We start from the raw sequence: 25201 nt of genomic DNA on the forward strand, positions 1-25201 counted from the left end.
ACTAGACAGACCTTTGTTGGCAAAGTAACGTCTCTGCTTTTTAATAAACTATCTAGGTTGGCATAGCTTTTCTTCCAACAAGCAACCGTCTTTTAATTTTATGACTGCAGTCACCATCTGCAGTGATTTTGGAGCCCAATAAAATAAAGTCTCTCACTGTTTCCATTGTTTCCCCATCTATTTGCCAAGAAGTGATGGGGCCAGGGACTGGAATGCAAAAGTAGGAAGTCAAGAAACATCTGGAGTAACAGGAAAATTTGGTCTTGGAGTACAGAATGAAGCAGGGCAAAGGCTAATAGAGTTTTGCCAAGAGGACGCACTGGTCATAGCAAACACCCTCTTCCAACAACACAAGAGAAGACTCTATACATGGACATCACCAGATGGCCAACACCAAAATCAGACTGACTGCATTCTTTGCAGCCAAAGATGGAGAAGCTCTATACAGTCAGCAAAAACAAGACTGGGAGCTGACTGTAGCTCAGCTTATTGCCAAATTCAGACTTAAACTGAAGAGAGTAGGGAAAACCACTAGACCATTCAGGTATGACCTAAATCAAATCCCTTATGACTATATAGTGGAAGTGACAAATAGATTTAAGGTACTAGATCTGATAGACAGCGTGCCTGATGAACTATGAAGGGAGGCTTGACATTGTTCAGGAGACAGGAATCAAGACCATCCCCAAGAAAAAGAAATGCAAAAAAGCAAAGTGGCTGTTTGAGGAGGCCTTACAAACAGCTGTGAAAAGAAGAGAAACAAAAAGCAAAGGAGAAAAGGAAAGATATACCCATTTGAATGCAAAGTTCTCAAGAATAGCAAGGAGAGATAAGAAAGCCTTCCTCAGTGTTCACTGCAAAGAAATAGAGGAAAACAACAGAATGGGAAAGACTAGAGATCTCTTCAAGAAAATTAGAGATACCAAGGGAACATTTCATGCAAAGATGGGCTCAATAAAGGGACAGAAATGGGATGGACCTAACAGAAGTAGAAGATATTAAGAAGAGGTGGCAAGAATACACAGAACTGTGCAAAAAAGATCTTCATGACCCAGATAATCATGATGGTGTGATCACTCACCTAGAGTCAGGCATCCTGAAATGTGAAGCCAAGTGGGCCTTAGAAAGCATCACTATGAACAAAGCTAGTGGAGGTGATAGAATTCCAGTTGAGCTATTTCAAATCCTAAAAGATGATGCTGTGAAAGTGCTGCACTCAATATGCAAGCAAATTTGGAAAACTCAGCAGGGGCCACAGGACTGGAAAAGGTCAGTTTTGATTTCAATCCCAAAGAAAGGCAATGTGAAAGAATGCTCAAACTATCACACAACTGCACTCATCTCACATGCTTGTAAAGTAATGCTCAAAATTCTCCAAGCCAGGCTTCAGCAATATGTGAACAATGAACTTCCAGATGTTCAGGCTGGTTTTAGAAAAGGCAGAGGAACCAGAGATCAAATTGCCAACATCTGCTGGATCATCAAAACAGCAAGAGAGTTCCAGAAAAATATCTATTTCTGTTCTATTGACTATGCCAGAGCCTTTGACTGTGTGGATCACAATATATTGTGGAAAATTCTGAAAGAGATGGGAATATCAGACCAGCTGACCTGCCTCCTGAGAAATCTGTATGCAGTTCAGGAAGCAACAGTTAGAACTGGACATGGAACAACAGACTGGTTCCAAATAGGGAAAGGAGTATGTCAAGGCTGTATATTGTCACCCTGCTTATTTAACTTATATGCAGAGTACATTATGAGAAATGCTGGGCTGGAGGAAGCACAAGCTGTAGTCAAGATTGCTGGGAAAAGTATCAATAACCTCAGATGTGCATATGACATCACCCTTATGGCAGAAAGTGAAGAAGAACTAAAGAGCCTCTGGATGAAAGGGAAAGAGGAGAGTGAAAAAGTTGGCTTAAAACTCAACATTCAGAAAACTAAGATCATGGCATCTGGTCCCATCACTTCATGGCAGATAGATGGGGAAACAGGAGAAATAGTGGCTGACTTTATTTTGGGCAACTCCAAAATCACTGTAGATGGTGATTGCAGCCATGAAATTAAAAGACACTTACTCCTTGGAAGGAAAGTTATGACCAACCTAGACAGCATAATAAAAAGCAGAGACATTACTTTGCCAACAAAAGTCCTTCTAGTCTAGGCTATGGTTTTTCCAGTGGTCATGTATGGATGTGAGAGTTGGACTATAAAGAAAGTTGAGTGCCAAAGAACAGATGCTTTTGAACTGTGATGTTGGAGAAGACTCTTGAGAGTTCCTTGGACTACAAGGAGATCCAACCAGTCCATCCTAAAGGAGATCATTCCTGAGTTTTCATTGGAAGGACTGATGTTGACGCTGTAACTCCAATACTTAGGAAACCTGATGTGATGAACTGAGTCATTGGAAAAGATCCTGATGCTGGGAAAGATTGAAGACAGGGGGAGAAGGGGACGACAGAGGATGAGATGGTAGGATGGCATCATCGACTCAACGGATAGGGCTTTGGGTAGACTCCGGGAATTGGTGATGGACAGGGAGGCCTGCGTGCTGTGGTTCATGGGGTCACAAAGAGTTGGACACAACTGAGCGACTGAACTGAACTGAACTGATGGGCCCAGATGTCATGATCTTCGTTTTTGAATGTTAAGTTTTAGCCAACTTTTTCACTCTTTTCTTTCACCTTCATCAAGAGGATCTTTAGTTCCTCTTCACTTTCTGCCCTAAGAGTGGTGTCATCTGCATATCTCAAGTTATTGATATTTCACTCAGCAATCTTGATTCCGACTTGTGCTTCATCCAGCCGGCACTTCACATGATGTACTCTGCATGTAAGTTAAATAAGCAGGGTGACAAAATACTGCTTTGATGTTTTCCTTTCCCAATATGTATCCAGTCCGTTGTTCCATGTCCATTTCTAAATGTCGCTTCTTGACCTGCATAGAGATTTCTCAGGAGGCAGATCAGGTGGTCTGGTATTCCCATCTCTTGAAGAATTTTCCACAGTTTCTTGTGATCCACACAGTCAAAGGCTTTAGCATAGTCAGTGAAGCAGAAATAGATGTTTTCCTGGAATTCTCTTGCTTTTTCGATGATCCATAGCATGTTGGCAGTTTGATCTCTGGTTCCTCTGCCTTTTCTAAATCCAGCTTGAACATCTGGAATTTCTCAGTTCACGTACTTTTGAAGCCTAGCTTAGAGAATTTTGAGCATTACTTTGCTAGTGTGTGAGATGAGTGCCATTGTGTGGTAGTTTGAGCATTCTTTGTCATTGCCTTTTGGGATTGGAATGAAAACTGGCCTTTTCCAGTCCTGTGGCTACTGCTGAGTTTTCCAAATTTGTGGCATATTGAGTGCAGTGCTTTCACAGGATCATCTTTTAGGATCTGAAATAGCTCAACTGGAATTCCATCACCTCCACTAGCTTTATTCGTGTGATGCTTCCTAAGATCCCCTTGACTTCATATTCCAGGATGTCTGGTTCTAGGTGAGTGATCATACCATCGTGGTTACCTGGGTCATTAACATCTCTTTTGTATAGCTCTTCTGTGTATCCTTGCCACCTCTTCTTAATATTATCTACTTTGTTAGGTTCATACCATTTTTGTCTTTATTGAGCCCATCTTTGAATGAAATGCTCCCTTGGTATCTCTAATTTTATTGAAGAGCTCCCTAGTCTTTCCCATTCTAATGTTTTCCTCTATTCTTTACATTAACCACTTAGGAAGGCTATCTTATCTCTCCTTGTTATTCTTTACAACTCTGCATTCAAATGGGTATATCTTTCCTTTTCTCCTTTCCCTTTTCTTCTTTCCTCAGGTATTTGTAATGCCTCCTCAGACAACCAGTAAATGAGAAGTCCAGATTTCTAACACAAGTCTATAGGACACCAAAGTATAAGCTCCTAAATGCTATGCTAGTTACTATTCTAATTATCATCAAGGAGCAATGCTTTCAAAGAAGCTCCTGTCTCGCTGGTATTCTGTAAAGAAAGGTAGAAGACAGATTCCTTACAATTTATTTTGTCTGCTGTAAATAAAACAAAGGCACCCGTCTTCATGCACCCAAGCATAAGCAAAACTGGTAGCCACTTTGAGAAGGTGTGAAATGAAAGCATATCTGGGTGACAGCAAGGGCACTTGACTTTTACCTTAGTTATTACCAGATCAGCTTAACCTGATCTTCTACCCAAAGGACCCCACCCTGAAGTATTCACTGGGACAGTCCTTCACTTTGGCAACAAAAGACTTTACAAAACGTTGAGGTTTTTCAATATTGGCAACCTTTCAAAGGGTGGAAATGAAAGCCAGAAAAATATAAAGTTTTCTTTGGAGAAGTTACTAAAATATACCTGTTAAGTTTATCTGAAATTAACAGATATAACCATACCTACTTGTATAATTAGGTTTTGGAATAATTACAAACCAGAAAACCTAAGTAGAAAACCTCAATAAGCATAAAAATCTCAAATTATTTTTGAGATCTCTAATTAAGGAGCAAGCAGTTAAAAAAATTATGTGTAAAATTTCCAAGTTGGAATGGGAGAAGACTGTATTAATTTTAAAATTTAAAAATGCCCCTATTCTCATAGTTAGGCACGTATATTCCTTTTATTTATTTATTATTTTTTAATTTGTATTCATTATTTTTTTCATTTATTTATTAATTGATTTTTTTTACATTTATTTTTATTAGTTGGAGGCTAATTACTTTACAATATTGTAGTGGTTTTTGCCATACATTGATATGAATCAGCCATGGATTTACATGTGTTCCCCACCCCGATCCCCCCTCCCACCTCCCTCCCCATCCCATCCCTCTGGGTCTTCCCAGGGCACCAGCCCTTAGCACTCGTCTCATGCATCCAACCTGGGCTGGTGATCTGTTTCACCCTTGATGGTATACTTGTTTCAATGCTGTTCTCTCAGAACATCCCACCCTCGCCTTCTCCCACAGAGTCCCAAAGTCTGTTCTGTACATCTGTGTCACTTTTTCTGTTTTGCATATAGGGTTATCGTTACCATCTTTTTAAATTCCATATATATGCATTAGTATACTGTATTGGTCTTTATCTTTCTGGCTTACTTCATTTTGTATAATGGGCTCCAGTTTAATCCATCTCATTAGAACTGATTCAAATGAATTCTTTTTAATGGCTGAGTAATATTCCATAGTGTATATGTACCACAGCTTCCTTATCCATTTGTCTGCTGATGGGCATCTAGGTTGCTTCCCTGTCCTGGCTACTATAAATAGTGCTGTGATGAACACTGGGGTACACATGTCTCTTTCAGATCTGGTTTCCTTGGTGTATATGCCCAGGAGTGGGATTGCTGGGTCATATGGCAGATCTATTTCCAGTTTTTTAAGAAATCTCCACACTGTTCTCCATAGCAGCTGTACTAGTTTGTATTCCCACAAACAGTGTAAGAGGGTTCCCTTTTCTCCACACCCTCTCCAGCATTTATTGCTTGTAGACTTTTGGATAGCAGCCATCCTGACTGGCGTGTAATGGTACCTCATTGTGGTTTTGATTTGCATTTCTCTGATAATGAGTGATGTTGAGCATCTTTTCATGTGTTTGTTAGCCATTTGTATGTCTTCTTTGGATAAATGTCTGTTTAGTTCTTTGGCCCACTTTTTGATTGGGTCATTTATTTTTCTGGAATTGAGCTGCAGGAGTTGCTTGTATATTTTTGAGATTAATCCTTTGTCTGTTGCTTCGTTTGCTATTATTTTCTCCCATTCTGAAGGCTGTCTTTTCACCTTGCTTATAGTTTCCTTTGCTGTTCAAAAGTTTTTAAGTTTCATTAGGTCCAATTTGTTTATTTTTGCTTTTATTTCCAATATTCTGGGAGGTGGATCATAGAGGATCTTGCTGTGATTTATGTCGGAGAGTGTTTTGCCCATATATTCCTTTTAAATTTTGGAAACCTAATCTATGAATGTGAGAATAGAAGCATGGATTATCTATGATGAATGAATATAGTTTTCTTGAATTCAAATAACAGTTGGTAAGAATCATGCATAGAATGTGATAAAATGAACACAGCACCCCCTCCTTCTTTTTCAATAATGTAGCTAAAAGAAAATCAGAACATAAAATTAAAAATAGAGGTGTTATCAAAATAATGAAACTGGACTCCTATCTTACACCACTCACAAAAATTAACTCAAAATGGATTAGAGACTTAAATATAAGATCTGCAACTGTCAAACTCCCTGAATATAACATAGAAAAAAATCATCCTCATATTGGTCTGGCCAATGATTTTTTTTTAATATGACACCAAAAGCCAGGCAACAGAAACAAAAATAAACAAGTGGGTCAGCATCAAACTAAAAAGCTTCCTTTCACAAAGAAAACAATCAACAAAATGGAAAGGCAACCTACAGAATGGGAGAGAATATTTACAAACAATATATCCAATAAAATACATAAATAAGAAACTCACACAACTCAGTTAAAAAAAAACAAAAACTAATAACCTGAATAAAAAATAGGCAAAAGACCCGAATAGAGATTTCTCCAAAGAAGACATACAAATTGTTAACAGGTACCAATCAAGATTGTTGGGAGAAGTATCAATAACCTCAGACATGCAAATGACACCACTCTTATGGCAGAAAGCAAAGAAGAACTAAAGAGCCTCTGGATGAAAGTGAAAGAGGAAAGTGAAAAAGTTGGCTTATAACTCAACATTCCAAAAACTAAGATCATGGCATCCAGTCCCATCACTTCGTGGCAAATAGATGCGAAAACAATGGAAAGAGTGAGAGAGTTTATTTTTTTTGGGGGGGGGTTCTAAAATCACTGCAGATGGTGACTGCAGCCATAAAATTAAAAGATGCTTGCTCCTTGGAAGAAAAGCTATGACCAACTTAGACAGCATATTAGAAACCAGAGGCATTATTTTGCCAACAAAGGTCCGTCTGGTCAAAGCTATGGTTTTTCCAGTAGTCATGCATGGATGTGAGAGTTGGATCATAAAGAAAGCTGAGTGCCATAGAATTGATGCTTTTGAACTGTGGTGTTGGAGAAGACTCTTGAGAGTTCCATGGACTGCAAGGAGATCCAACCAGTCCATTCCTAAAGGAAATCAGTCCTGAATATTCATTGGAAGTACTGATGCTGAAGGTGAAACTCCAATACTTTGGCCACCTGATGCGAAGAGCTGACTCATTTGAAAAGACTCTGATGCTGGGAAAGATTGGGGCAGGAGGAGAAGGGGACAACAGAGAATGGGGTGGTTGGATGGCATCACTGACTCTATGGACACGAGTTTGAGTACGCTCCAGGAGTTGGTGATAGACAGGGAAGCCTGGCATGCTGCAATCCATTGGGTCACAAAAAGTCAGACATGACTGAGTGACTGAACTGAACTGAACAGAACCTGAAAAGGTGCTCAACATTGCTAATCATGAAGGTAATGAAAATCAAAACCACAAGAAGATGTCACTTCATGCATTAAGATGACTCTTATAAAAAAGCTAAGAGATAGGTGTTGGTGAGGATGTAGAGAAAGGGGAACCCTTTTTGCACTGTTGGTTGGACTGTAAATTGGTGCAACCACTATGGAAAACAGTATGGAGGTTTCTAAAAATAAACATAAAATAAAGCCAACATATGATTCAGCAGTCCCACTTCTGGGTACATATCCAAAAGAAACAAAAATCAATATCTTGAAGAGATGTCTGTACTTCCATATTCATTGTAGCATTATTCAAAGATACATCAAACTTAAGAGTCCATTAATGGATGACTGGATAAAGAAGATGTGTGTGTGCATACATACACAAACACACACACAATGGAATATGTTACTCAGCCATGAGAGAGAAGGAAATCCTGCTAGTTGCAACAACACAGATGAACCTAGAGGACATTATTCTGACTGAAAGAGGCCAGAGTGAGAAAGACAAATACTATGTTGTCTCACTTAACTCTGGAATCTAAAAAAAAAATAAATAAAAAGTCAAATTTATAGAAACAGAGAGTAGAACAATCGGTACCAGGGACTGGGGGAGTGTGTTTGGGAGAGATAGGGAGATGGTGGTCAAAGGGTGCAAACTTTCAGTTATAAGATGCGTGCGTGTGAGCTAAGTCACTTCAGTTGTGTCTGACTCTTTGTGACCCTATGGATTGTAGCCCTCTAGGCTCCTCTGTCCATGGGATTCTCCAGGCAAGAATACTGGAGTGGGTTGCCATGCCCTCCTCCTGGGGATCTTCTAGACTCAGGGATTGAAACCTTGTTTCTTATGCCTCCTGCATTGGCATGCAGGTTCTTTACCCCTAAGTGCCACCTGGGAAGTCCTCAGTGATGAGTAAGTTCCTAAGCAGGAGGCAGAACCCTCTCAGACTTCAGACAAAGCTATTAAATACAAAGACATAGTAATCAAAATGGTGTGGTACTGGCACAAAAACAGAGAACTCAGAAATAAATCCACACACCTATAGTCAATCTTTGACAAAGGAGCTAAGTATATACAATGGGAAAAAGTTTCTTCAGCAAGTGATGTTGGGCAAATTGGACAGGTGCTTGTAAATCAATACACAAAAATCACACCATACACAAAAATAAACTCAAAAAGGCTTAACAATTTAAATATGACACCTTTAAACTCCCAGAAGAAATCATAGGCAAGACATTCTCTGAGATAAATTATACCAATGTTTTCTTAGGTCAGTCTCCCAAGGCAGTAGAAATAAAAGCAAAAATTAAAAAATGGGACCTAATCAAACTTACAAGCTTTTGCACAGTACAGGAAACCATAAACAAAATGAAAAGAATGAGAGAAAATATTGGCAAATGATGCAGCCAACAAGAATTTAATTTCCAAAATATATAAATAGCTCATAAAACTCAATGACAACAACAAAGAAAAAAAATTGAAAAATGGGCAGAAGACCTAAGTATACATTTCTCCAAGAAGAAATTCAGATGGCCAATGTAAAGATGCTCAACACCACTAATTACTAGAGAGTTCAAATCAAAACTAAACTACAACTGAGGTACCACCTCACACCACTCAGAGTGGGCATCATTAAAACATCTACAAATAACAAATGCTGGAAAGGGTATGGAGCAAAGGGAATCCTCCTATGCTGTTCATCGGATGTATGAACTGTAATGTATGAAGGTAAGCTGGTGCTCTCCTTGGTGGCTACTAAGGAAAACAGTATGGAAGTTTCTCAGAAAACCATGAATAGAATTGCCATAAGATCCAGCAATCCCACTCCTGGGCATATATACCTAGACAAAACCATAATTCAAAAAATGGCATGCATTCCTATGCTCATAGCAGCACAGTTCACAATAGCAAAACATGAAAACAACCTAATGCCCACCAACAGATGAGGGGATAAAGAAGATGTGGTATATATATACAATGGAACACTACTCAGCCACGAAAAAGAATGAAATAATGCCATTTGCAGCAACCATGGATGCAACTAGATATCAACTAAGAGAAGTCAGAAAGAAAAATACAAATACTATATGATATCACTTGTATGTGGAATCTCAAGAATGACACGAATGATCCTATCTGTGAAACAGAAATAGACTCACAATCAGACAGAACAGAGTTGTGTTTGCCAAGGTGGAAGTGGGGTTGGGACAGGGATGGAGTGGAGAGTTGGGGTCAGCAGATGTAAGCTATTATATAGAATGGATAAACAAGGTTCTTCTGTACATCACAGGAAATGATATTTAATACCCTATGATAAATCATAATGGAAAAGAACATAAAAAGAATTTACATATATGCATAACTGAATCACTTTGTTGTGCAGCAGAAATTAACACAACATTGTAAATCAATTGTACTTCAATTAAAAAATATGAGTACATTCTATAGATCTAATGTACAGCATAGTGACTACAGGTAATAATGCTGTATTGCACACTTGAAATTTGGTAAAGACAGTAAATCTTAAGAGTTCTTACCACTAAATAGAAAAAAAAAGTAACTGTGTAAGGTGATTAATTAACCTTAATGTGGCCATCATTTCAGAGCATCAATATATATCAAATCACCACATCATACCATTTAAATATATATAATTTTATTTGTTGATTGCATGCATGTGCATTCATGTAACTTAACTGAAGTTAAGTCACTTCAGTCATGTCCAACTCTGTGTGACCCCATGGACTGCAGCCTGCCAGGCTCCTTTGTCCTTGGGATTCTCCAGACAAGAATGCTAGAGTGGGTTGCCATGCCCTCCTCCAGGGGACCTTCCTGATCCAAATTTGTTGATTATATCTCAATAAAGCTGGAGGAAAAAAAGAAAGAGCTTTCACTGACAAATAGAAATTTTTGCATAGAATAGAATAGATTTTTCTCTATAGGTCAAGTTTTGCATTATGAAGTATTCTGTGAACACACTGATTAATAATGAGAAATTTGGTACTACTGTACAATACTTAAAATGTGCAGATTGCATTGCTATGAGATAGCTAGCATTTGTGGTGCTAGAAAAATAGCATCACCCAGATGTAGCTCTATCAACTATTAAACTATTCTGTGGTAATCTTTTTTCTAAAATTCTGAGCAGATAATTGGAAATTAAAATTAGGAATTAAGGGACAGCATGTCTAATTTCAAAGCTGTTTGCCCCTCTGATATGAAACAACCTCTACCTTGTATATGCTTGTAAACCTGAAATCAAAATATTTTATCCTAGTTAAAGTCATATTTTCTTTTTCAAGTAATATTTTAGAGTTTTATCAGAATAGTTGCTATGAAAAGCTTGCTGATCCCCAAATCTGAACTGTTTTAAAAAGTATAAATGATATATTTAATACACATAATTGCCAATTTTCATTTCTTGTTTTACAACAGGTTATTAAACAATCATGGAGAAATAAAATGTAATTAATGGTTTATTTTTAAAACAGAGTTATTAAGAAAAATGAAAGTGCTATATTCTTATTTCAGATATTAAAGTTTTGACTTTAATCAAAGTAAGATTTAATCACAAGGAAATGCCAATTAAATATTTACTGTTTGGTAAATTCTTTGTGGTGAGGAAGCCAAAATGATCTGAAGATGCCCAAAGAATGTTCATTAGGATTCCTGGATGCAACTAGAGATTATCATATTAAGTGAAGTAAGTCAGAAAGAAAAAGAAAAATACCACAAATACTCTCATGTAGAATCTAGAATATGACACAAATGACCCTATCTATGAAATGTACACCTACAGTCACAGAGAACAGACCTGCGGTTGCCAAGGTGAGGGCAGGGGAGGTGAGGAAGGATGGATCTGATTAACTTCTAAACTCAGTAACTCCTTCACAGCTGAAGTTGCTCATAGATAGTCTTACATTTACCTGTCTTTTGTGAACTATTGCAGGACAAACCTTCCTGGAACTTTACCAAAAGACAAGGAACTCTCCCTAAAAAAAAATAAAAGCTACCCCAAGCGAAGTATTCTAACACAGATTTCAAATGGTTCATCAAAATATTTCTGTTATTAATAATTTCTGTTAATAATAAATTTCTGACATTTATTATATGTCTTTCACAGGCTTACAGTCTGCAAGCAAATTCAGTGTGTGTGTGTATTATATATATATTATAAGTCAGTAAAAACTTTATAAGTGAGAGTTCAGTTAGCAAAGGATACAGCAAAATGAAGAAATTTATTTCATAATTATCCTCAGTGTTCAGAAAGTGTGAAGCAAATTGTAAAGTGACCAAACAAATGATGGTCTCCTGCAGAATTATCTTAAAAGTCATGAATAAGGCAATGACTCATAGACTCCTACCTCTGACTATATTATTTCAAACAATACATGTAGCACAAAGAGATCTGTCATCTAATGGTCAAGAGAAAACCAGAAATCCAATGTTTGTTCTGATAAGAAGTGGCTCTTCTCTCTAATTACATCATTGAAGTGTTTACAGAGGGAAAGATTCTTCTTTCTAGTTAATTATCATCTAACGGCCAGTAGAGTACTTTGCATAAGCTAATATGCAACAGCACTATTTTAAAAATCCCAGTAGAATTGATTAATTAGTTCTCTCATTTAAAAACTTTAATCAGGCTGTTTTTCAAAGGAGAAACAGGAAGTGTACTAAGTCAAGTGTGTTGATCATAAAGAAATTGTGTAAAAAGAAATCATGTACTACGCTAAATAGAATTAAATGACTGGAACAGAACACCCAGAGGTAGAGTACCATGTCAACCTTGGCCTTACCCTTTGATCTCAAGGCTTCTAATACCTTTGAATCAGCTGTTACATCACTCACTAGCTTGATTTCAATACTTTGAGAAGTCAGTTGGAGCAACTTTTCGAAAAGACGTTGACCCTAGAAAAAACATTCAGAACCAAAGTCAGAAAACCTAAAATTATGCTGTTTTAAATAGGAATAAATAAACATTGAAAATTAAAACTATCCATTCAAATTTTAAAAGGTAAGTACTTCAGCACTTGGTATTCATGGCAAATTTTTTCAAAAGAGTTTATAGAAATAGAGTAGGAGTACAAACACAGATTACATTGTTTTTTGAGTACTGTGCAACTCAATAATTATTGCAATAATCATTTCAATGCTACAATGCAAATCTACTCTTTTACTTTTTCATGAACTCTTAAATATCTACACATGAAGAGGCAGAGAATATGAAACAGTTGTGACTGGGCCCAGAAAGACCCAGATTCCAGCTGATTTTCCAATTTACAAATTATTTCTTAATTCACTTTCTTCCTCAGTGAAATGTTGATAATATTAATGTTTACTTTAAAGGGTTTTAGTGAGGATTAAGGGTTAGTAGTAGGTAAGTATCCTTTAAGTGTTAGCCATTACGGGGGGAATCATGACTACTTATCCAGTGTTAGTCGCTCAGTTATGTTTGACTCTTTGTGACCCCACGGACTGGAGCCTGCCAGGTTTCCCTTGTGGCTCAGCTGGTAAAGAATCCACCTGCAATGTGGGAGACCTGGGTTCAATCCCTGGGTTGGGAAGATTCCCTGGAGAAGGGAAAGGCTACCCACTCCAGTATTCTGGCCTGGAGAATTCCATGGACTGTATAGTCCATGGGGTCACAAAAAGTTGGACACAACTGAGTGACTTTCACTTTCACTACTTATCAGGGATTTACCTAGATTCATTTTCTCATTTCAAATTTATGTTTTATTGAATTCAACTAGAAATCTGTAATTATTACCCTAGCCTAAAAAAACTGAAAACAAAAAGTTTTCTTTATTAGATTTCACAAACATAATTTTTATAGTAAAAAGTAAATTTTTTTAAATCAATCTCGGGGAGACTCTGCATAGTGGTGGGTTCCTTACATCATCACAGGTGAGTGGATTGCAACATTATCCTGTTTATTTTCTCTTTTCATAGCCTCCATAGTGTTTTCATAGACTCCTTCTCCTTATCATAAGAGGGAACTGGTCTTCCTTTATTGGTTTTTCAGGTTTGTGTTATTCGGCCACAAACTCAAATGCTCTTATAAGCTAAACAGGCAATAAGGCTTTGGTCTTAATGGCCCCCAAGTGGTAAAGTTTAATCTTACTTTGATTAGAATAGAGTATTGATAATGATTATGGAGAAAGAATTTGAAGACTGAGAAGGTAAATGGATGGAATGTAGATGCAGAGCAGTGATTCCTGCAATTAGGCCTTAGAAAAGAAAGAGACCAAAGATCAAAACCCTAAAGCTTTGGAATGTGAAGGAGCAAAGGGCTGGTATGCCTGTGCTAGGGTGCCAGCTGACTGCAGGGAGGAGTGTCTGGCATAATCCAGCCATCTCCTGCCTGGAGCTGGTGAGTACAACCTAAGAGCCAACATCCCCAGATGTTAGAGGATGGAGGAGTTGCACCCCTGCTAGGCATGGAAGTTTCCTTTTTGTCTAACCATGCTGGTAAAGGTTGTCCCAAGTGGAACTCATCAAAAGTGACCAAATTTGGGCTTCCCTGGTGCTCAGTGGTAAAGAATCCACCTGCCAATGTAGGAGACACGACTTTGATCCCTGGGCAGGGAAGATCCCATGACTTTGATCCTTGATCGGGAAAGATCACCACAGAGTGAGCCTTGTTGAGAGCCCAGGAACCACAACTATTGAACCCACGTGTCATAACTACTGGAGCCTGCGTGCCCCAGAGCCCATCCTCTTCAACAAGAGAAGCTACTGCAATCAGAAGCCTGTGCACAGCAACTAGAGAGTAGCCTCCATTTCCCCCAAGTAGAGAAAAGCCCGCCTGCGGCAATGAAGACACAGCACAGCCAAAAATAAACAAATAAATAAAATCATGAGAAACAAATAAGCCTGAAAAAAAGTGACCAAATTAGTCTACATGTGGAACCTGGAGGCAGCCTCCCCACAAAGTAGGTCTTCCTATAAGGGAGGTCGAATGAGGGCATTAGGTAGCTACAAATTGCTTTTTAAATAAAGAAGTAAGAGGGGAGAGAGAGAAAGAGATATAAGGAGGCAGAGGGAGACGGATAGGGAAAAAACAGTTGCTGATTTGCTGATTTCAGGGTCTATATAAATTTCAAATTTACTATGGAGAAGTGAGGCCTTGGCAGTGAGAGGCTCAGACACTGGATGTAAGGGAAGATGCCCTTGGTGGGACTTTGTGGGGCTTTCTGCCGAGCTGCCTGCCACCAGCATGACCTCCTCTCTGTTAGCTTTGTCACTCTGCCAAGTTGCTATACTCTTGTCACACACCCTGGAAGGCTGGCTGAGGCCTGCATAGCCCAGATTTCTAGAGCCTAGATGCATGGTCATCTCACAGTCACATAAGTGTTTGCATTTTTCACTTTCACTCGGGGAAAGGGCATATGTAATTCGTGCATTCTGTGAGTCCCCATGGTTAGTGAACCAGTGTTTCTAAACAAATTTTTTTGTTGTTGTTGTTCTTAGTTAACAATACTTTTAGCAAAAATGAAACACAGGAGATCTTCTAACCTATCTGTATTTCTGGCTGTGTGCCTTAAATTGATTCCCACTGTGTGATTTTTGTGAGATTTAAAATGAAGACCAGAACTCTCAAACACGAATGAAAACTGAAACTCCAAAAGCTACAGATAGTGGCAGACTATCATTAAATAAACCTTATTTTTACTTCCCTGATAGCTCAGGGAAGCCCTTTTCCCTCAGCCATGTCCGACTCTGCGACCCCATGGACTATACCATCCGTGGAATTCTACAGTCCAGAATACTGGACAGGGCAGCCTTTCCCTTCTCCAGGGGATCTTCCAAAGCCAGGGATTGAACCCATTACCATATGTGCTACCATGGAAGCCCAAGAATACTGGCGTGGGTAGCCTATCATATGTGCTGATTACTTACACCAAGGATTCTTAAAATTTTTAATTATAGTGCTCACTTGTAATGAACTTGTGCTGGGGTAGAATTTCTGTACCTGGGCTTGGGGCAGAACTATTAAATTTTGCCTGTTTACAGTGTCTTACCTCCCAGTCCACACATTTTTGCTAAGACATTCAAAATATAATTATTTCAAAAGGTATGAAACACTTATTCTATGCTGAGATCTGCAGTAAGGACTACTGCTTTCTGAGTTAAATTTACTCATTATGTTTTCATAAAGGAATAACAAAAGTCCCTTTGGCTTTTAAACATCAGTAGTTTAAAGACTTGCTCTTTCTGGTGAGAAACATCAGCCAACATTTTAAACTCAAATAAATCATCTTGAAGAAAGCTAGTGGCTCAGGCACATTGACCTACTTTAAGCCTTCTTTTTTTTTATTTAATCTGCTAAAACCTTATGATAGACAGTATGGTCCTGGAGAGGGAGGGAGTGGTACCCCAAGGACAGAGATCCAGTTCAGCCCCTCTGTGACTCTGAAGAGACTGCTTAACACAAGAGAATAGAGGTTATAAATCCTGCCAATTTCTGTTGACCCAAAACAACTCATGGGCAGGATAAAATTCCACAATAAAATGTGAAGGGGGAAAAACAAAAATACTGAAGAGAAATCAGAATAAAGTCATGCTCTGTAAGATTAATTTTGGAGATGATATAGAATATGGCAATGGTTTCCAAGCTTGTTTTAACAGTTAAACTCTTCATTTAAATGAAAGCTTAAGCTAAGCATCTCCATAAATCCATCTCTGTCCTCTTGTGCATTTCCCCAGGGCTCCACAGAAAACAACTGTAAAACTACTGAACTCTACCCCTTTATCATATTGAGATATGATGTAGAATCATTAGAATACTGAAATTGAGAATGTCAGAGCTGGAAGATATCTTTGAGATCAATAAACTACCAATCTCCCCACTTTATAGATAAGGATACTCAGGTCCAAGAAAATTAAGTGATATGCTGATTTTCTATATGCTGATTTACTGTAATTTTCTCTACATGACCATTTTATGTTAAGGGGGTATTCTTTCTTCAGAAGGGGTATTCTGAAAGAAAGTTACATCCAAGTCTCTTCCTCTCCTTTCCCTCCCAGCTCCAGTATATCCAACTCCTCTGAACTAAGCAGGTCTGGGGCTAGAAGGCATTTAATAACCAGCAGAGTCAGGTTCTGGATACCAACGTGCCTGCAAAGTCAGTCCCTGTCTAACATGAGTGACTTGAGTGCTCCCGTTCTCCAGGAGACTACACAGGAGCCGGGGCAAATCCCGAGGCCTGGGGCTGGGAACGTGAACTATTACAGGGGGCGGCGGTGGGGAGGGAAGATGCTCTTCAGTTGACCTGTGATAGACAGGTTAACCATCTAATACAGCCCCTCCTTCACTTGAAAGAAAGCCAGTAATAAGCTGATAAAATCAAACACCAATACACTTAAGAGGATCCAGCAAGAGAGATGCTTGGACACAATGGGCGCAAGAAGACAGGTGGTAGAGCTAAGAGACAATGTGAGCACTCAAGGACAGTCAGACACGGCTGGACTAACACTCTACAATCTAGAGCTAAACTAGAAAAATAATTAAAGAATACTGTTGAGATCCAACTCAGTGGCCCAAAGATGGAATGGAAGAAATATCTCAAAGCACAAACAAGCAGGCACACACACATACATGGAAACATATGGTGACCAGGGGAGGAAAGGGAGATGGATAAATTGAAGATATATACCATGTGGCTAGGGCTTCCCAGGTGGTGCTAGTGGTAAAGAACCCACCTGCCAATGCAGGAGACATGGGAGGCACGGGTTCAATCCCTGGATCAGGAAGATCCCCTGGAGGAGGGCAGGGCAACCCACTCCAGTATTCTTGCCTGGAGAATCCTATGGACAGAGGAGCCTGGCGGGCTACAGTCCATGGGGTCACAAAGAGTCAGACACAACTGCAGTGACTTAGCTCACACACACGCATCATGTGGCTAATAGGTGTATTGGAAGAGAAAAAGAGACAAAAAGGAGGGGTTTGCAATAAAAGAAGAAAAATGTGTCTAACTTGAGAAAAGATATAGATTTATGTGTCGAAAAGATAATTGAAGACAGAGGCAAATATAATGTGGATAGTCACATATATGCACATTCTATAAAATAAATCAACACCAAGGAAAGAGAGGAATTCTTACAAACTCCTCGCCAAAAACAAAACAAAACAAAGCAAAAAGGTAACTATCAGGGAAAATAGATTAGATTAGCATGGAGCTAAATGTTGGCAACACTAAACCAGCATTTGGTGGTGAGAGACTATGGAAGAAAAACAGTGATGCCCAGGAATGTTTTACCTAGTCAAGAATTTTACTGCCAGCATGAAAGAAAAAAATATTTTCAGATATTTACAGGTTTAGAGACTGTATTACTATATAACCCATATGAAGAACATATGCAGTGAAGGGCTCTAACCAAATAGTAAATAACACTGAAAGCCAAGAAGGAAGATGATGGGAAGAAATAATTGGTTAGCAGTGTGGTATGGATATGTGTTTGATGTATTTGCTAATTAAGAATTCTTAGAAGAGACACATTTTAGCAGAAGGCCTACTAAGAATCTATTACATGCATTCCCTATAGGGGTGCTATTACCCTAAAGGGACTAACAACTGATTCTTTCCTGCTAGTAAAGTAATGCTTAAAATTCTCCAAGCCAGGCTTCAGCAATACGTGAACTGTGAACTTCCAGATGTTCAAGCTGGTTTTAGAAAAGGCAGAGGAACCAGAGATCAAATTGCCAACATCCGATGGATCATCGAAAAAGCAAGAGAGTTCCAGAAAAATATCTATTTCCATTCTATTGACTATGCCAAAGCCTTTGACTGTGTGGATCACAATATATTGTGGGAAATTCTGAAAGAGATGGGCATACCAGACTACCTGACCTGCCTCTTGAGAAGTCTGTATGCAGGTCAGGAAGCAACAGTCAGAACTGGACATGGAACAACAGACTGGTTCCAAATAGGAAAAGGAGTATGTCAAGGCTGTATATTGTCACCCTGCTTATTTAACTTATATGCAGAGTACATCATGAGAAACACTGGGCTGGAGGAAGCACAAGCTGGAATCAAGATTTCCAGGAGAAATATCAATAACCTCAGATATGCAGATGACACCACCCTTATGGCAGAAAGTGAAGAACTAAAGAGCCTCTTGATGAAAGTGAAAGAGGAGAGTGAAAAAGTTGGCTTAAAGCTCAACATTCAGAAAACTAAGATCATGGCATCCAGTCCCATCACTTCATGGAAGATAGATGGGGAAACAGTGGAAACAGTGGCTGACTTTATTTTTCTGGGCTCCAAAATCACTGTAGATGGTGATTGCAGTGTGAAATTAAAAGACACTTACTCGTTGGAAGGAAAGTTATGACCAACCTAGACAGCATATTAAAAAGCAGAGACATTACTTTGCCAACAAAGGTCCATCTAGTCAAGGCTATGGTTTTTCCAGTGATCATGTATGGATGTGAGAGTTGGACTGTGAAGAAAGCTGAGCACTGAAGAACTGATGCTTTTGAACTGTGGTGTTGGAGAAGACTCTTGAGAGTTCCTTGGACTACAAGGAGATCCAACCAGTCTATCCTAAAGGAGATCAGTCCTGGGTGTTCATTGGAAGGACTGATGTTGAAGCTGAAACTCCAGTACTTTGGCCACCTGATGCAAAAAGCTGACTCATTTGAAAAGACCCTGATGCTGGGAAAAATTGAGGGCAGGAGGAGAAGGGGATGACAGAGGATGAGATGGTTAGATGGCATCATCGACTCAATGGACATGGGTTTGGGTGGACTCCAGGAGTTGGTGATGGACAGGGAGGCCCGGCGTGCTGTGATTCATGGGGTCGCAAAGAGTTGGACATGACTGAGCGACTGAACTGAACTGTGTGAGAGTAGAGATGTTTGTGAAAATGAAAGTTACACTTTTTATTAATAAAACACTGATACACATACAGTAAATATGCAATATCTCTGTGGTATTAAATTTCTTGGTGGGAAGGATTAGGAAAAAAAATGTCTAAGAAGAACAAGCCTACATGGCTAGCAAACATAAAGTGAAGTCACTCAGTTGTGTCCAACTCTTTGTAACCCCATGGACTGTAGTCTACCAGGCTTCTCCATCCGTGGGATTTTCCATGACATAAAGAGATGCTTTATGTCAACAAGCGAAGCAGAATGCAAAGCGATAATGAGATCTCTCTTTGTGCTCAAAGACATTGAGAAATAATTTACAAGGGGCAGCATATTCTCTTGTCAGCAATTTTGGGAAAGAGTACTCTAACATTCTGCTTTTCTTCCACTCAGGAATCTCATATCTAGAGGCCCATCCCAAGGAAACAAAGGCACCAAAATGTGTGTGTGTGTGTACTTATGATTATATAAGTACACACACACACTTGGGATAAAAGGTTTAAATCAGGACTTTCCTTGTGGCCCAGTGGTAAAGAGTCTGCCTGCCAATACAGGGGACACAGGTTTGAGCCCTGGTCTGGGAAGATTCTGTATGCCTTGGAGCAACTAAACCCATGCAGCACAATTACTGAACCCAAGCCCCAGAGCCTGTGTTTTGCAACTACTGAAGCCCATGTGCCCTAGAGTCTGTGCTCCACAATAAGAGAAGCCACCACAAGGAGAAGCCTGTGCGCCCCAACTAGAGTCAGGTCACTGCGACTAGAAAATGCCCACATGCAGGGCAATGAAGACCCAGCACATTCAAAATTTTTGGTACTACATTTACTGGGAAAAAGTTGTTTACAGTTTGGAACAGTTACTAAAATTTTCTTATTTATCTATTATATTTACTGAAATATACAAAGTCTGCCAGGGGTCTGAACTCAGATATATGACTGACATATATTTGTCAGTGTCAACTTTTACTCTCAAATACCCTCAAGACAAAGAAAAGTGTCTTTTGAGCAAATTCATTTACTGGATGTATGCTATGTACCGGGGACCTTAATACATCTTGGAGATACATGATAACAAGAAAATACAGCCCAATGTGTCCAATGTTAGGTGGACAAGGTACAGACCTAGAGGAAATAGTAAGAACACTAATAACCCAGCCCATGACATGCAAGGAAAGTTCCCTCAAAAGGAGGAAGAAAGAAAAAGTATTCCGGGTGGAGGTCTGTGGCAGGGACCTAAGGAGGAACACATCATGAAGGGTCTTGTAAGCCTGGGCAAAGCATCTACACATCATCTGAAAAGAAGTATGGACCCCTAAAGGATTTTACCTAGAGAAGGGCATAGTCAAATTTCTGTTCTGAAAGAAAACTCTTGACTATAAAGTGGAGAAGGACTGGTACAGGGCAAGCCTGAAGGCTGAAAGAGAAATTAGAAGGTTAGTGTGAGATACGTGACCTGAGCTACAGCAGAGTCAATTAAAGTAAAAAAAAAAGGCAGAGGGGGAATGATCTCAGGTATTATGAGATAGCACAGCAATGAACTGGATGGTTAGATGTGGGCTAAAGAAAACAGTAGAGTTGGGGATGGTGGCCAGAGACTTTGGCTGCCCTCAGAACATGCCGAAGGAGTATAGAATTCCTTATATGAAGCCACAAGATGTTGGCCATTACATCAGTTCACAAATGTCTTGTGGTCCTGGATCAATCATAGCTTTGGGAACTCAGTGTCACAGACCCAACAACTTAGCTGAGAATGCCCACTTTTTGGGTGATGAGCAACAACAATTACCTGCTTGATAACAGCAAAGAGTATCTGCTATGTAGACATGCTGGCTGCCAGTCCAGGATCCATCCCATTAAGAGATTTAATTATTCAGAAGAGTTAATCATCAAGACGTTGCCTAACGATGGTTATTCACAATTATGCACCCCTTGGATATGAACAAAGCCATCCCCATCAGGGACAGATGAAGAGAGATGAATAGCTTCATCATACCAGTAAAGGGGCAGGAAATTGCAAGGAATTAGTATCAGGAGAATCATACTTATCACAGGGACCTGAGCAGCTGGATTCCTACAGTACTAGGAAGTAGCCTTAAGGCTGCTCCAGAGTCCAGTCTGGCTGCAAAAGGTGGGTGGACAACGTGAAATCTTGGCAGAACATTCAGCAGTATGGGCAAGAGTGTGGATGGACCTGCACGAGATGGTGGCCTGTGATGTGACTGGGGCGAGGGAGGAATGCCAAGATGTGCCCAACACTGCAGCTCTTCCACAATCACTTCTCAGCCAGCAAAGAGCCCTGCACAGGACGGAAGTAAAATTCCTTCAAGTCCTCTCTCCCAGTGGTCCCAGCTTTCCTAGGTAGCAGCCATGAGAGTTTTCTACATGTTCCCTCCCCCAATGTTTTAAGAAACCAGTTCAGACTCTTTAGCCCTCTAACCCTAACCCTATTTCTAAGAATGGATACTGAGTAAATGAGCAAAAAGAAAACAATGGTTTGCACAGAAATATTGTCTGCAAGAGAATTCATTTCCTAAAAAAGAAATAGCTTAAATGTTCAATAATAGAGAAATAGTTATATATGTTTAATCTGGTATGTACACTACATTTGTATATTAGGCAGCCAATTTAAAACGATGTTTACCAGGGCTTCTAATAGCATGGAAAGATATTTATGGTGTGACATTAAGTTCAAAATTAAGATACAAGTTTCTTTATATGAGCCCATGTATATAATTATGCCTAAAATAACCATTACAAAATGTTTGCTGATGATCACATGGATGATTTTGTTCTCTTTCGTTTCTCTGTAATTTCTGGGTTTTTTTCTTTTATAGTAAGGAACTATTAGTATTTCACAGGGTCATAAAGAGTTGGACACAACTGAGTGACTGAACAACAACAAAATTAATATTCTAATGGGAAAAAAAATCCAACTTATTTTTTTAAAAAGAAATTTCCAAAAACATAAATTGACCTTAGGAAAGTGAAAGTCTAGAGAGAAAACAGCATATAGGCAAACAAAACTAAGATAAGACAATTTAAAAGAAAAGTTATTATTTAATGAAAACATTAATAATTGAGAAGAATCTCCTTGGATTCATGATTTATTCATGTCTCTTTGATTGGATTCTAAAAGAATCAAAGAGGTTAAACTCTTGCTAATCATAGTGTTTATGAGTTTATATCTGAATGATGATTTCCCTTGGAAATATACTGGAAAGCAAGCAAGAATATAATTAGAATTATTCAACAGATGGGGAAGCAAAAGCATAGAGAAGCAGCAGGAATTCACTAAGAAACAGAGAGGACCAGAATGAGTCCCACATTTGTAGAAATTAAATTCCTCTTTTAATTTTACATGGTAATCATGTTGGATTCTAGCATAGTATAAAGCACCCAGTGAGAACTCATTATTTGTTACTATAATTAAACTGACTTGAACCAGATTTGTAGTGTGTACCCAAATAAATCATTGTGAATAACATTCATGAATTCAGTAATAAACACTAACACAGGCAATAAATGGTCAAAGACTATTCTATGCCCTTTTTGCATATTAACTAATTTAATCTACACAATGACCTATGAGGTAGGTTCTGTTATCACCTTGATTTTGCTGACGAGAAAACTGAGGCACAGAGAGTTCAGCATCTAACTCAAAGTCACACAGCCAATAAGTGGATAAAAAGAAATATAAGCTGTGCTCCTGACTCTACAGTCTGTCTACCACTGATAACTGCCTATCATGTATTGTCTAGAGAAAGAATTCTGACTTATGCATTTCAAAACAACCTCCTGGATCATTAAAGTTCCAAACATGCTACTTCCTAAATTGAGCAAATACTGTTATATTTTTAAAATCATAGTTTTTCAAAATTAAACAGCTGTGATACCTCATCATGGTTCACTGTAGACCAGTAACTAATTGATTTCATATAAATACATCTCTTTAAAAAAGCCCAGAGATAAATCCATGCACCTATGGACACCTTATCTTTGACAAAAGAGACAATAATATACAATAGAGAAAAGACAATCTCTTTAACAAGTTGTGCTGGGAAAACTGGTCAACCACCTGTAAAGAATAAAACCAGAATACTTTTTAAAACCATACATAAAAATAAACTCAAAATGGATTAAAGATCTAAATGTGAGACCAGAAACTATAAAACTCCTAGAGGAAAATATAGACAAAACACTCTCTGACATAAATCACAGCAAGATCCTCTATGACCCACCTCCCAGAGTAATGGAAATAAAAGCAAAAATAAACAAATGGAACCTAATGAAACTTAAAAGCTTTTGCAAAACGAAATAAACTAAAAGCAAGGTGGAAAATCAGCCTTCAGAGTGGGAGATAATAATAGCAAATGAAGCGACAAAGAATCTCAAAAATATATAAACAGCTCTTGCAGCTCAATACCAGGAAAATAAATGACCCAATCAAAAATGGGCCAAAGAACTAAACAGACATTTCTCCAAAGAAGACATACAGATGGCTAACAAACACATGAAAAGATGCTCAACCTCCCTCATTATCAGAGAAATGCAAATCAAAACCACAATGAGGTACCATCTCACGCCGGTCAGAATGACTGCTATCAAAAAGTCTACAAACAATAAATGCTGGAGAGGGTGCGGAGAAAAGGGAACCCTCTCACACTGTTGATGGGAATGCAAACTAGTACAGCCACTATGGAGAAGAGTGTGGAGATTCCTTAAAAAACTTGAAATAGAACTGCCATATTACCCAGCAATACCACTCCTGGGCATACACACCAAGGAAACTAGATCTGAAAGAGACACATGTACACCAATGTTCATCACAGCACAGTTTACAATATCTGGGACATGGAAGCAACCTAGATGTCTATCAGCAGACAAATGGATAAGAAGGTTGTGGTACATATACACAATGGAATATTACTCAATTATTAAAAAGAACATATTTGAATCAGTTCTAGTTCAGTTCAGTCGCTCAGTCATGTCCGACTCTGCGACCCCATGAACCACAGCATGCCAGGCCTCCCTGTCCATCACCAACTCCCGCAGTCCACCCAAACCCATGTCCATTGAGTCAGTGATGCCATCCAACCATCTCATCCTATGTCATCCCCTTGTCCTGCCTTCAATCTTTCCCAGCATCAGGATCTTTTCCAATGAGTCAGCTCTTCACATTGGGTGGCCAAAGTATTGGAGTTTCAGCTTCAACATCAGTCCTTCCAATGAACACCCAGGACTGATCTCCTTTAGGATGGACTGGTTGGATCTCCTTGTAGTCCAAGGGACTCTCAAGAGTCTTCTCCAACACCACAGTTTAAAAGCATCAATTCTTTGGTGATCAGCTTTCTTTATAGTCCAACTCTCACATCCATACATGACCACTGGAAAAACCATAGCCTTGACTAGATGGACCTTTGTTGGCAAAGTAATGTCTCTGCTTTTTAATATGCTGTCTAGGTTGGTCATAACTTTCCTTCTGAGGAGTAAGCGTCTTTTAATTTCATGGCTGCAATCACCATCTGCAGTGATTTTGGAGCCCAGAAAAATAAAGTCAGCCACTGTTTCCACTGTTTCCCCATCTATCTTCCATGAAGTGATGGGACTGGATGCCATGATCTTTGTTTTCTGAATGTTGAGCTTTAAGCCAAGTTTTCACTCTCCTCTTTCACTTTTGTCAAGAGGCTCTTTAGTTCTTCTTCACTTTCTGCCATAAGGGTGGTGTCATCTGCATATCTGACGTTATTGATATTTCTCCTGGAAATCTTGATTCCAGCGTGTGCTTCCTCCAGCCCAGCGTTTCTCATGATGTATTCTGCATTTAAGTTAAATAAGCAGGGTGACAATATACAGCCTTGATGTATTCCTTTGGAGAAGACCCTTAAGAGTCCCTTGAACTGCAAGGAGATCCAACCAGTC

General features: G+C 39.0%; 1 protein-coding gene across 1 annotated transcript in view; it reads right to left on the minus strand.

The window, feature by feature from the left end:
* Window positions 1-25201, minus strand: part of PLD5 (phospholipase D family member 5) — a 394479-nt gene that overhangs the window by 127300 nt on the left and 241978 nt on the right. Inside the window, exon 4 of the mRNA XM_070474362.1 lies at window positions 12211-12322. Within this exon, the coding sequence (XP_070330463.1) occupies window positions 12211-12322 (112 nt within the window). The remainder of the gene's footprint in view (window positions 1-12210; window positions 12323-25201) is intronic.

The sequence above is a fragment of the Odocoileus virginianus genome, chromosome 11 (assembly GCF_023699985.2).
Source record: "Odocoileus virginianus isolate 20LAN1187 ecotype Illinois chromosome 11, Ovbor_1.2, whole genome shotgun sequence".
In the NCBI taxonomy this organism is placed as follows: domain Eukaryota; kingdom Metazoa; phylum Chordata; class Mammalia; order Artiodactyla; family Cervidae; genus Odocoileus; species Odocoileus virginianus.